Source organism: Haplochromis burtoni, unplaced genomic scaffold (genome assembly GCF_018398535.1).
Source record: "Haplochromis burtoni strain Fernald_Lab_line unplaced genomic scaffold, NCSU_Asbu1 Contig_485, whole genome shotgun sequence".
Lineage (NCBI taxonomy): Eukaryota > Metazoa > Chordata > Actinopteri > Cichliformes > Cichlidae > Haplochromis > Haplochromis burtoni.
In genome coordinates this window covers 70,689-84,047 of record NW_024582846.1, presented here as the reverse complement: position 1 = coordinate 84,047, position 13,359 = coordinate 70,689, and the positions used below count along the sequence as shown (strand labels likewise).

At 41.8% G+C, this 13,359-nt stretch overlaps 1 protein-coding gene across 2 annotated transcripts in view; it reads left to right on the top strand.

Moving 5' to 3' along the window:
- slc14a2 (solute carrier family 14 member 2) overlaps positions 1-8,084 on the top strand; it is a 9,834-nt gene extending 1,750 nt beyond the window's left edge. Inside the window, exons 2-10 of one of the 2 annotated variants that reach the window (XM_014329180.2) lie at positions 3,840-3,911; positions 3,999-4,182; positions 4,734-4,923; positions 5,105-5,233; positions 5,969-6,161; positions 6,381-6,528; positions 6,809-6,943; positions 7,098-7,147; positions 7,246-8,082. In XM_014329180.2, the coding sequence (XP_014184666.1) occupies positions 3,840-3,911; positions 3,999-4,182; positions 4,734-4,923; positions 5,105-5,233; positions 5,969-6,161; positions 6,381-6,528; positions 6,809-6,943; positions 7,098-7,147; positions 7,246-7,584 (1,440 nt within the window). In that variant the 3' untranslated portion in view covers positions 7,585-8,082. Of the gene's footprint in view, positions 1-3,839; positions 3,912-3,998; positions 4,183-4,733; positions 4,924-5,104; positions 5,234-5,968; positions 6,162-6,380; positions 6,529-6,808; positions 6,944-7,097; positions 7,148-7,245 lie in introns of both variants that reach the window. The other variant, XM_014329181.2, reaches the window with a different exon arrangement.
- Positions 8,085-13,359: the final 5,275 nt, after the last annotated feature.

Below are 13,359 nucleotides of genomic sequence, written 5' to 3'. Positions count from 1 at the left end.
GGGGGTCCTGCCTGAGGGCGGCATGCTGTCCGCTTCGGCACGCAGGCTGCATGGTCCTGCGTGCCGGCTGTTTGTCCAGCTGCCTCTGAGCCCCGGCTCACTTCCACTCCTGCTGCGCCGCCGCTGCTTGCCATATGGGTGGCCATCAGGCCAGCTCCCGGGCTTCCGGTGGAGGCGTGGGCGACCGCGAGAGTGGACACTTCCCCGTCGCTGGGCCGGGGCACCGATGATCCGGGCAGATTCCCTCGCCTGCTCGTGGGGTGGGGTGAAGCGGGCAATGGGGGTGTGGTGGTGATGTGTACGGCTGCCAGCGGGAGAGCTGCAGCCATTGAATGTACTGTTACAGCAACCGTGTGATTATTGTAAGAATAAATGATGCGGCGAAGCATGAAAATGCCATGGGGTCTGCCGTGGTGGCACTCTTTTTTTTCTCCCCCTCCTTTTTGTTAATCTTAAGTGCAGGCAAACCAGTAAACAAATTAAAACAAATACTGTTGATAAACTATAATACAAAAATTACAATTAAAATTCTCAACAACAAAAACAATTGGTAAAAATATATTTAATATGTAAACTTAATAACCCCCAAAGTGTCTAAGTCACGTGACGTGTCAGCGCAACACCGAAACATAAAGGGGGGGGGGGAGCAAAGTGTACCTGCTCTCCGCTGACACAGGAGCGGCAAGTCCTGTGTCAGCGCTATGCTGTGTTTCGTTTTTGCCGAAAGCACAGCATAGCAAACAAGCAGAACTCCAAGTAAAGAATCGATCTAACCAGGCTAGTATCGATCCGATACCGATCCCGACTTGGGATCGATACTATCGATCTTCTGCCAACTGAGCTACAGACTGGGCTATGGACTGTAGCATAGTCTGTAGTAAGTCTGGCTGTGACTGTAACTGAGCTATGGGTAGTGAGGCTGAATGTGGTGGAGGCGGCTAACAGAGCTTCAGGCCGGGCGGCTAACAGAATAAACACAGCCCCAGAATTAACAGTCCCAAAGTCTGGTGAAACAGAAAGAGTGTCTTTCTCACTCACCACAGCCGGCAGTTCTGAGGTCCCACCATCCGGCTGTGGGGTGAGGCGCCTATGACTAGGGATGGGTATCGTTTAGGTTTTATCTGATACCAGTACCAAACCGGTACTTTTGAAACGGTGCTTAAACGGTGCTTAAACGGTGCTCGAACCGGTGCTTAAAGAATGGAGAACACAAAATTGGTCCAAAAACCTCTCATGTTTAGCTGTTTTTTGTAAAAAGATAACAATGTTAGCCTTTTCTGCAGCTATAGGGGATTTATGGCATCACTCTTGGCTGGAAGCAGTGCTTCAACAATGGAAAAAAAACAAAAAAAAAAACCTATCCAAAAACCTCTCATGTTTAGCTGTTTCCCTCTTTTTCTTTGGTCATCTTAGCCTTTTTGGCCAGGGTGAAGGGAGTACCTGCCATCAAACAAGAAGTCAGCAGCATGTAACTACGACTGTTTGCTAGTTCACCTTACATGCATTAATGTAATAACGTGGTTAGCCTACTCAACGTAAATTACACACGAACAACATTAAGCTAGTCAGGCAGAGAAGAACGGCTGCTGCTGCGATCATCATTTGTGCTAGACTGGCAGGGCTAGGGGCCAGGACTCTACTATTCGGGTTTTTGGGGGGATGTTGCTAACTCCGGGTCAGATAACAGGCAACCCACACGCAGTAGACGTGCGCAGTGTGAAGTCTCGCAGCAAGCTATCAAATACGGCGCATTTCTCGGCTTTTAACAAAATGCTATACGTCGCCAGGTGTTTCATCAGATTCGAGGAGTTACCTCCTTTGCACAGTATCACCTTAATCTTAAGTTTGAATCTTTTGCTGTGAAGTACAGCCAGACTTTGACCACTTCGTCTTGGGCATTTTTAATCTTTAGCTCTGCTCTAAAAGAATGTACGTACGTACCTGGGCCCGCCTACTACGCTCGCGAAGGTAAAATGATTGGCTGGAATCCAAAGTGTATGACATCTCAGGCAAAAAAAAAAAAAAAAGCACCGAAATGTGCGCTGGTTTTCGGTCTGGTTACTACCATTTATGTCAGAACCGGTGCCATCATGGCACCGGATAATACCGGTACCCATCCCTACCTACGACGCGAACGTTGCTTCCTCCTCGGAGATTGCTCCAACGGGCCAGGTAACTCCATATCCGGCAATCCGGACCGCATATCCTCAGACGAGCAGTAGGGGGGGTGAAGGTGTAGCTCGTTCAGAAAGAAATTCTGAACAAGTGGGTGGAGTGAGCTGAACAGCCAGGTAAGACCGGAAACCAGTCGCTGCAATCAATTAGTTATGGCTTGGCGGAATCCCTTCTCCTCATGCTCCAGCCATAAATTAATTAAACTGTCCACAGAATAAATAATATCCTCCCGGAGCTCCTCGGGCAGGTTGAATGCTGCTGGGTCCATTGTGCCAGGTGTTCTGGGAATCCATCCTACCTGGCAAACCATCCTACCTGTTGTTTCTGCGCATGCGCACAACACGAAATTCAGTGGCAAATCATCCTACCTTTGTTAATAACAGCTACACACATACTCTGACGGGCAAAATGAAGTGGCAAACCATTCTGGCTGTATGCATATGAGCTACAAGCATACTCTGATGGGCAAAGTTAAGTGGCAACCCATCATACCTACTTAAATTGGTGCTAGAATTACTCTGTGACAGCAGAAATGTGCATAAACTACTTACGGTAGGACGTTTTGCCAAAGTAGGATGGTTTGTCAGAACAGGTGTTCTTACTGTCACGGCTGCTGAGGCGGGCTGTGTGGTGTTGGAGGAAAGGAGGACCCAAAATGCAGGCGATGACTGATGATTCGAGTGATGTTTATTTACAGGGTGGTGTAGTGGCAAAGAGGCAGTGAGGGATGACAAGGAACTAAACAAACCTAAACTGGAAAAAACTAAATAAACCTGAGAACACACGAAACAGGGAGAGAGGCAGACGCGGAACAGGACACCGTGGAACACAGACGAACCGGCAACAGGCAGGAGAACACACAGGGCTTAAATACACACAGCAGTAATCAGGGGATGAGAGACAGGAGGACAACACACCTGGGAGAAGTCAGAGGTGACGGGACAGGGGAAGCGTAATCTGAACACACTCACACGAGACAGGGACCTTCAGAATAAAACAGGAAACTCAGACACAGAACCAGACAAGACACTGAACTAACTAAACAGACAGATTCACAAACAGACAGTGTGACGCCATAAACAGACAGAACACAGAAGTGGGACCAGGGTAAGCAAAGAACAGAAACCTAACAAACGGTAAATCATAACAGAATACATACTCAGGATAAACAAAAGCATAAAGAAACACAAAACACTGAGTCGTCAGACTCAGGACCATGACACAAAAGTAAAGACACTGCAAAAAAAAGTATTGTAATCCCCTCCAGTAACACTCAAGTTTAAATACAAATTTAAAATAAAGGGTTAAAAGGGCTGCATTTAATCGAGCATGTAAGGAAAGAAGGCATTGATATATATTAAAATTTCCTAAGATATGAGATTGCATTTTTCTTTTTTTACATGTTTTGATAGAACAAAGGTACAGACACAGTAATGAATCATTTATTGTCCCTCAGGGGATATTTCAAAGGCCACACTTAATAATGATGTAGAATGACTTTGAAGCACAGAAACGTGACCGCCACCAATATAACAGTAATCATACTGAAAAACAAAACACATTCACGAGTGGTCAGTATGTATACCTATGGTGTACCTTGTTATATATAAATGGAGGAAGAGTGTGTTTGCTCCTGAGTAACAGCTACATCTCTGCACTGTCAGGAAGTTCAGAAGATTACCAGCAGCTCCAGTTCTGACGTGCTGTCCTCCAGTGTTTCTGCCACCACCTTCACTGTTAGTCAATATTCATATTTCACCTCAACTTATCACAACTCAAACTGTAATTCTGAAATTAATTACTGAACATGCTGCTGACTTCAGGAGCTCCAGCCCCTGATGGCACACCCTGACTTACCATCTCAGAATGGGAACTCCCAGGAGGACAGGCAAGAGGACCGAGTGCAACCTGCAGGAGCAGCAGCCCTGCAGAAAGCCAGGGCCCGTTTCCTCAAAGGAGTGTCCTACTTCTCTGGAGACATGGAGGTGTTTGGAAAATGGATGGAAAGTAGGTTAACATCAGCAGCTTACTTCAAATTTAAAGTTTGGAACTAAATAGAAAGTAGTTTTGCCAACAGTGCAGGTGGTATAACAACCTGGGACATAAGATAGTTGTGTTAAGTAAAAAAAAAATTGGTCATGCTATTTTGTAAAAAACTTTCTCACTGCTAATGCCGCCTTTTCATAGGAGCGTGCATGAGTCAGTTAATCAGCGTGTGGGTGTTGAAACTGGTAGGATTACCCAGTTAGCTTCTAAAATAGTGAAAAATACCAACTGGCATAACTGAAGTACTTAAATCAGAAAACATCAATAAAGCACTACCATGAAATTCCATGTATGACTGTATTCCCCAGCAGTGACAAAAATCATGACGGGAACTTGAAAATGTGCCCTTGAGACAAGCAGCACTATCGAGTTTAATGTGTAACTACAGACAATGTGTAACTATTTCCCTCCATACATGTGAGAGTTTGCATAGAAGAAGATGATTATGTTAGCCTTTGAAGATGTGAAGTGTTTGCTGGCAGTCAAATATCTCTCACTGTCGCATCTTTCAGAGCAGTTCTTCCTGCTGCGGCTGCTGGATTGGGTCTTGCGCGGCGCGGCCCAGGTGATGTTTGTCAACAACCCCCTGAGTGGCCTTGTCATTTTTGCCGGCCTCATCCTGCAGAACTACTGGTGGGCCCTAAATGGCTTTGTGGGCACGCTCTTTGCAACCATTTCCGCTCTCCTATTGCAACAGAACAGGTGTGAGCACTCAGGTGTTTTTTTCCCCCCCTAACTGATGCTATCTTTAAATACTGTCAGTCTTAATGCCAGAAGGCGGGCCGAGAAGTCATTCTTGATGATTATCTGCTTGGCAGTAAAAGAAAATTTATCATTTGGCTTGAGCTAGAAAAAAAAATTGATTCAAAAAACTTTCCTTCAGGGGTGCAATAGCTGCAGGGCTGTACGGCTACAACGGGATACTGGTGGGTCTGCTGATGGCCGTGTTCTCTAACGCAGGAAACTGGTACTGGTGGCTTCTTCTGCCGAACATCTTTATGTCCATGATGTGGTAAGACTGAGAAATGGGGAAACTGTGCACTAGGTTTGCATCATAAAAAGTGAAAGGTAGATAAAGAAAAGTAGATAAGCCAATCATGAATCATGAATGCCATCAGTTGTCATTTTCTGTGTCATAATAGGTTACGTATTGTTCTGAGACATTGTAATAAAAGCAAACAAATGAATGAATAAATAAATAATACAAATTATTTGCTGTAGTTAAGTAGACAAAAGAGACCATATCAGTCATATACAGATCTGTCATCTCTGCTCCTAAAAGCTGGAAATGTGTAAAAAGAATGATTGATCTACATTGATGAGTCATAACAATAAGGATGTCTGGGTGCCTCCTGTAGTATTTAGCACTGGGATATTAAGAGCACTCCCTGGTATTATGGATCGGGCTTGTTCCAGGGCATCACGTTTGATCAGAGTGCAAAATCTTTGTCAAACTCTTCAAAGCATTCCTGAGTAGTTTCTATAATGCAGTGGGGTGCATTGTTCTGCAGTGAGAGGGTGTTCCTGTCAGGGTGTGCTCCATCTACAACAATATTTTGGTGGGCGGTATGAAGGCCAGGACCCAAGGTTTTTCCAGAAGAACAATACAGGTGTTATTTACGCTGCCTTTCCGTGATTTTAACATTAGCGCAGACCGGTGTGATTGAACATAGATGTACTTGGGTCATTTTGTAAATGTGAGTTAAATGTGGAGCAGATTTCTGATGTGATGCCTTTTCATGTCCAGCCCCATTGTGTCCAGCGCCCTGGCATCTATCAACAGTCGTTGGGATCTTCCTGTTTTCACCCTGCCCTTTAACATCCTGGTGTGTCTCCACATGGTCGCCACTGGCCACTACAATAACTACTTCCCTCAAGTCCTCATTCAGCCACGCTCGGAGCTGCCCAACATCACGTGGGCTGAGCTTGACGTAGCAAAGGTAGCTGAAAGGAAATGATAACATGCAGGTTTCGCAGCCTTTTTAACTTCAGAAGTCATGGTCTTGTAGCCGAGGTTTTAGCACATGCTTTCAGCTAACAGGTTAAAATAATGTGGACCTATGTTGTTAACTATATATGCAACTTTAAGTTGTTCACAAGTTAAATACAGCTGCACATCCAATAAAGTGGGCTTTACATTTCTGCCTGTACACTTTCAGCTCTTCATGTCAGTGCCAGTAGGAATAGGCCAGGTCTATGGCTGTGACAACCCTTGGACTGGAGGCATCTTCATCATCTCCCTCTTTATCTCCTCCCCCATCACCTGTGCTCATGCTGTCCTGGGATCTGCAGTGGGAATGGTTTCAGGTGAGAGGATGTCACAGTGTCTAACCAGGCAGCCGATATTGTAAAAAAAAGGACATGCCATGTAAAACTTGTTGGGTTTCACTCTATTAAGGCATAATTTTTGGGGTTTTTTTTACATATTGAAGGAATGAAATCTAGACACTATCAGTGTATAGTAACTCCAAGATGGCCTGCAAAAAAAAAATGCTGGTGCAAAATGATCAGGAGGGTTTTAATTTACTAAGATAAACCAATCTTTGGGTGAACTCTTCTCTGGTAACAGTAACTAAATATTTTGCAGGTCTGGCCCTGGCGGCTCCGTTTGGAGACATTTACTTTGGCCTCTGGGGGTACAACTGTGTGTTAGCCTGCATCGCTATTGGAGGAATGTTTTATGCTCTCACCTGGCAAGTGCATCTGCTTGCTATCACATGTGGTGAGTAAAAAAAAATTACAAAAATGCATTCTCTTATCTGCAAAATAAGGCCAAATGACAAGCAACCATGTGCAACCTTACCAAACAAAGGCTGTTATATTTGTAATCACACTTTATCATTTACATCAAACAATTTTTCACTCCTCCTCTGCAGCTTTTTTCTGTGCATACCTTGGCTCAGCCATCGCCAACATCATGTCCAGGGTAAGTACATTTTATTCTCACTCCTATTTTTATAAAAACTGTTAAAAAAAACATTAAAATATGTTTCACAACTGGTTTTTTTTTTTTTTAATCCACAGTTTGGTCTTCCAGCCTGCACCTGGCCTTTCTGCCTGTCTGCCCTGACTTTCCTTCTCTTAACCACGGGGACCGAAAGAATCTTTAAGCTGCCACTGGCCAAAGTGACGTACCCTGAGAAAAACCTGAGATTCTTCTGGAAGCTGAAGAAGCAGGAAAAGATGGAAAAGGCTGAAAAAGAGAGGAAAGAGAGAGAGGAGCAGCAGAGAGCTGTTGAGGAAGAAGTGATAATGAACGAGAAAGAGCAACTTAAGATAGAGCTAGAAAGAATGGAGCAAGGGAAAACAGAAAATGAGGCTCAAGAGGTTAAAAATGACTCGACGGAAGTTGAAGTACCTTAGACAGCCGAGGGACCTGGAGATGAAAGAAACACGGAAAATGATTTGATCGAGGTCACGCTCACTGATTATCTTTAAAGCTAGATTTATGTATGAGTAATGTATGAGTAAATATGCGGTAAATTTCATTCAGAGATAATGTATGTTTCAATATTCTGGTGGTTCTTTGCAAAGTTTATACAAATATGTGTGGTTTTATATATTTAAAAGACCTTTTTTTTAACTAAAAACCTGGTGTGTGTGTGTGTGTGTGTTTCATTCAGTGCTTAATAAAAACAGAAAAAAACGCCCTAAAGTCACATCAAATATACTCAGGTTTTGCATCGGTCAATCCCCAACTGGCTAAATACATTGGTCAAGTAACGAAGCTGTTAAAAAGAAGGACTTCTTAGTTATTTTTCTCCTTTTTTAATATAATGTAAAGAAGTTCACCCACCTTCATTTCAAGCTGTTAAGACTACAATGATCTAGATGACTGAAAATCTATGCAGACATAAAAAAGCTGTTTTTCATACAACAGTTGTTGGAGTTCAGCTTTTTAGAGTAGTGTGTTTGATCAGTTTGAGCTGTACTCCAGCGTTTCGTGATAAGAACTACTCTCTTATCACAAAGCACTTCCTCTGCTCTCTTAAAGTTTAATGGAGTTATCTAGGTTTAAGTTAAATATCCACATTAATGTTAGTTTCAGAGCAAGTAAAGGCTACGCTGATCTCCAGGGTTCACGGCAGATTTGTGGATTTGCTGTTATCTCGTGTCTGCTTATGTAATTGGGTTACATAATGAGCTTTAAGCATTCCAGAGCTTAATGAAGCTTGCAGTTCCTGTGTTGGACTGTTGTACTTGGACAGTAAAATCTCCATTGATCTGAGGACGCAGCATGTTGCACTTACACGTGATTTAAATGACAGAGGTACTGGTGCAACTGGTTATAACCCTGGTAAAATGTCTGTTAATGCAAATCTGTTAATGCAAAACCCATGTAGGATTGCTGGTTGGGCCAGTCAAAGCAATAAATAAGTAAATTATTAATTTCCTGACACTATTAAGACTAGACTAATTGAAGGTGGTTTATTAATGTCCTTATGAGGGGGAAAAAAGGGAGGGGAAAAGTCAGCTGCAAAATATAACAGAAAAAGGTGGACACACTCATAAAAAGTGTCGTAAAACTGATCCATGGTGGTAAATAACTTCCAATGAGGAAGTTATTTACCACCATGGATCACTTTTACGACACTTTTTATGAGTAAGGTCGCAAAATTTAAGTAGTATTTCAAACTACAGTCAAGGTAAAGAGAAGTATGTCCTCAGTTATTTCTAAAGTTTTACATATCAGAATATGAGAAAAATAACCTGGTCCTTGGCAAGTCTTAAGCTTCAGCTGTCAGACAAATGACCTTGCATTTGACTCTGGAATACTTTGATAGGAAGAGGAGCTCATGGTCAACTCCAAGGTGACCACGTCCAAGGTCTCCAGATCCATGCTTGATAGTTGCAGATATGGTGCGTTTCGTCTTCACCAAACACGGTCTCATCTGTCCAAAGGACATGGTTCTGTGATGATGAGATTTCTTTTTAGAGAGAAAATGCATTCTCATGGCAACCCTTCCAAAACAGCCTTTTTCTAAAAGAATAAACTGTCTGCTACTTAACCTTCTTAATTCCTATGGAAGTAGTAAGGCTATACCACTCCTGTGTTTACACTTGCTTGAGATTGTATTTACCTAATTACATTTTTTTTAATTTAATTGTACTTTTGTAGTATTATTTTTGTTTTGATAGTAAAACCCTGCAATTTATTGAGGGTGTACTTTCGTTTAACCTGAGATTCTGTAACTTTAATCTTTCTAGAAGCTTCTGGTGCGTTCTTCCTCGAGCCAAGAATGTGAGATCAAAAATAAAGATAGTTCTTAAAAAAACATCGGATAGCTGTAGGTATGTATGCCTACTCGGATCCTTTCAGCAGTCGGTCCAGAACACTGATAACAAAAGTGCCAAGTCCCTTATCTCAAATTCAGTGGAGCCAAATATGAGACGAACAAAACCATCTCAGGAAGATTTGACTGGATTGTTTTCTGTTAAATATTTGTGATTTCAAAGTAATGTTTTACATCATGGCGTGATCGCACTGTCACTTTAAAAAAAATCTTGTGCAGTCTCAATCGGCTTAGTATTTTAACAGTTGTTTGTTTGTCATTTCTTTTCTTCGCTTTTGTCTAAAGATTTTGCAAAAGTAACTACTACTGGAATGAGTTACTCTACATAAAGTGAAACTATCTAGAGGTGACTGAGCGTGTTTGTGATGCAGGTTTTGAAAAACAGCCCTCGTGACTTTGTAATTACATAATTTTATCTGATGTGGAACATGATTACTGTGATCTGAAATGACTGCTCTTGCTCATCTGATCTACTGAATGTTTCCACAACATTTCCGGGTGTCTTTTAGATGACAAATGGGTGTTTGTCAGTGTAATTGCACGGCATGATCTGAACATTAAAATCTTTTTATTTTAATGTACTGTTAACATGGCATGCACAAAAATGTATTTGCTTACCAAAACAGAATCTTTACACCACATTATTAGGTACGCCTGTTCAGCTGCAATTTGAAGAAAATATCTAGTCACCCAATTATATAGCAGCATCTGCATGCAGGCATTTAGACATGGTCAAGATGATCTGCCAATGTTCAAAATAAGCAACAAAAAGAAGAAGGAAGGTGATTTAAGTGACTTTGAACATGGCATAGTTGTTGCTGCTAGACTGTAATTCAGTAATTCAGAAACTGCTGATCTACCCAGCCACCTGTGGGTTTTACAGAGAATGGCCTAAAAAAGAGAAAACATACACTGAGTGGCAGTTCTCTGCATAAAAATATTTTTATGACAGAGGTCAGAGATGAATGGCAAGACTGGTTTGAGCTGATCAGAAGGAAAAAGTAAGTCAGATAAAGCCAAGTATGCAGAAGAGCATCTCTGAATGTCAAACTCTGAAGCAGATGGGCTAGAGCAGCAGAAAACCACACCAGGTGTTGCTGTTGCAACATTCAGCTGGCAGGGTCACAATTTAGTGTAAACAACATGAAAGCATGAATCCATACTGCTTTGTATCAACAGTTCAGGCTGCTGATGGTGGTGCGATGGTGTGGGGGATCGTTTCTTGACACAAATTGGATCCCTTTTGGATACCAAACGAGGATCGTTTTTAAACCCATAGCCCTACAGTTCACCAATCTTCTGATGGCTGATTATATCACTCCAACTGAGCACCTTAGGGATGTGGTGGAACAGGATATTCCCATTATGAATGTGCAGCTGACCAATCTGCAGCAACTATGTGATGGTATCATCTTAATATGGGCCAAAGTCTCAAAAGGAATGCTCCCTGTTGAATCTATGCTATCTTTGATTAAAGCAGTTCTGTCATTTTTATTGTTCAGTTTATTGAAAGGCTTTTAACATTTTATTTCATCTGCCTGTTCAGGGTAAAACCTCCAACAGCATCTGCTAACACCTTCTCATAAAAACACATTATTATTGCATCCTGACCATGTGTGTCATCTGAGTTCAGGAAGCTGCTCTCAGATCACTGCTTCCTTGTACTCTAGTGTAGAACAAAGAAATGCTAAAAATCCTTCATTCCCTCGGCTATAACACCTTCTTTGTTCAATTTTAGTTCTTGTTATTCTATTTAATTATTGTTTTGTTAATTTTTATTCTTTTTTAAACATTATTGTTTGTTGAGCTTTGCCTTGACATGCTACAGTAGTTATTGCTTGGTGTTTAAGGACTCTAGATTGTGTGAGTAAGTTGTGCAGGTAACCTCCAAGCAAATTGCCTTTCTTTGGGATTAATAAAGTTATCTGAATCTGAAAATGGGGTTCAATCCAGTACTAGCAAGCTCTACCTAGTGACTGAGTGAAATATAAAATAGTTTTGTCTCTGTTACTCTACCTTATTAAATGTGCTAATTTGCCATTTAGAAATACATCAATTTAGACTGATATGAAGAGCGGCAGTTTGGCAGGACTGCAGAACCCCCTGTGTTGTTAGTGTCACCTGAGACAGGTCTGCACAGAAACTACACAGTGTTCTGTCAATTATGTAATGTGAGGCATGTTCACTATCTAACATCTGTGTAGCACAAAAGTTATCAAAAGATCTGAAGCAGCCGTGGAAAAATAGTTACATAATTGTCAATGAAAGTCCCCAGATACCAACATAAAGCTTCACATGCACAGTTCTTCATGAAAAACAACATATCGCCATTATTCAGCAGTGATCTGACACCAAAAATGGCAGTTTAGACAAACACCCACATTAGATGACGAGTCTTTGCCATTGTCTCACTGAATGAGGACCTGCAGCACCTGCATCCCCGGTCGGTGACATTTTACATTCTCAAAAGCTTTCAGCAACTTTCAGCATCTCTGCTGCTTTGATTTCCTCACCAACTGTCACTCAGCACTGGATCCTCACAGGGTTGCATTCTCAGCCCCCTGCAGTTTGCCCTGCACACATATGACTGTACACCAATCCAACCAACCAACACCACCTTCAAGTATGCCGATGACACCATCGTATTTGGGCCCATCTCTGATGGAGATGAGACAGCATACAAGGTGGAGGTAGAGAATTTGTCCTGCTGGTGCTCAGAAAATGGCCTGAAGCTAAACGTCCGCAAAATGAAAGAACTCCTCATGGCATCATGGCAACACCGTGGCCCTGGTAAAGAAGGCACAGCAGCACCTGCACCACCTGCATGTGTCCATTCAGATCAAGTCATTTCTTCGCACTAATTCCAAGCACTTCGCAACCCTTTCCTTTTAATGTGTGGCTTTTCTATTGTTTTGTGTATATTCCTATTGTTTTGTACATATACATTTATTCCTGTGGTTTGCTATTTATTCCTTCTGTATTACTATTTATATTTTATTCCTGCACAGTTGCTGTGGAACACTCACAAATTCACTGTACATATACAATGACAATAAAGAGATATTTGTGAGAGGATAAGGCTCACTTGTTAAACATAAAAACAGTAGCAGTCACAAATTCTTCAGAAAAGAGCAACTGAGAAGAAAAACAAATAGATGCAGGTATTAAAGAACAGAAGTTTGGATAATTAGCAATAGTTTGAACGTGTCTGCTTGATAGACTTCTGATCAGTTCGTTGTGTTGCACACGTCACTCACATTTCCGCATTCATAGATCATACAAGAGATCAGAGTTTATGTAATGTGTTCTCGTGAGTTATGTAATGTTTCGAAGTGCTGATTGAACTTGTGTAACGCTGATCCGGTGACTGCATCAGCCTCTCCTTGTCCTCAGTTGGGCGTCATTGGTCACAAGGTTGCTGTGCTTTTGAAAGATCAGATAACCTTTTAAATAAATGAAACATATGTGGTCATGTGACCTGATAGTCATCTTTGGTCTGCATCTGTGCATATGTTGAGTAAACAGAATGAGATGCTTTGATTGCACTTTATGTATCAAAACATCCAAAAAAAAAAGTCACCTGGCCCACCTGGGTCTTAAATTTTTACATTATTTAATAAGCCAAAATGCAAAAGCAGTGTGTGAAACAAATAAGTGCAACCTCAGTGCTTCCATAGACATCGGGAGGGTAAAAAGCATCTAGGTTGAGCGTATCAACTGCCTCTATAAAAGCTTTTTCAGATGTGTGTTAACACAACGCCCAGAAAAAGATCAGAAGTGAACTTAGTGAAACAATTGTTGCTGCCCATCAACCTGGGGAGGGTTACAAGGCCATTTCCATATA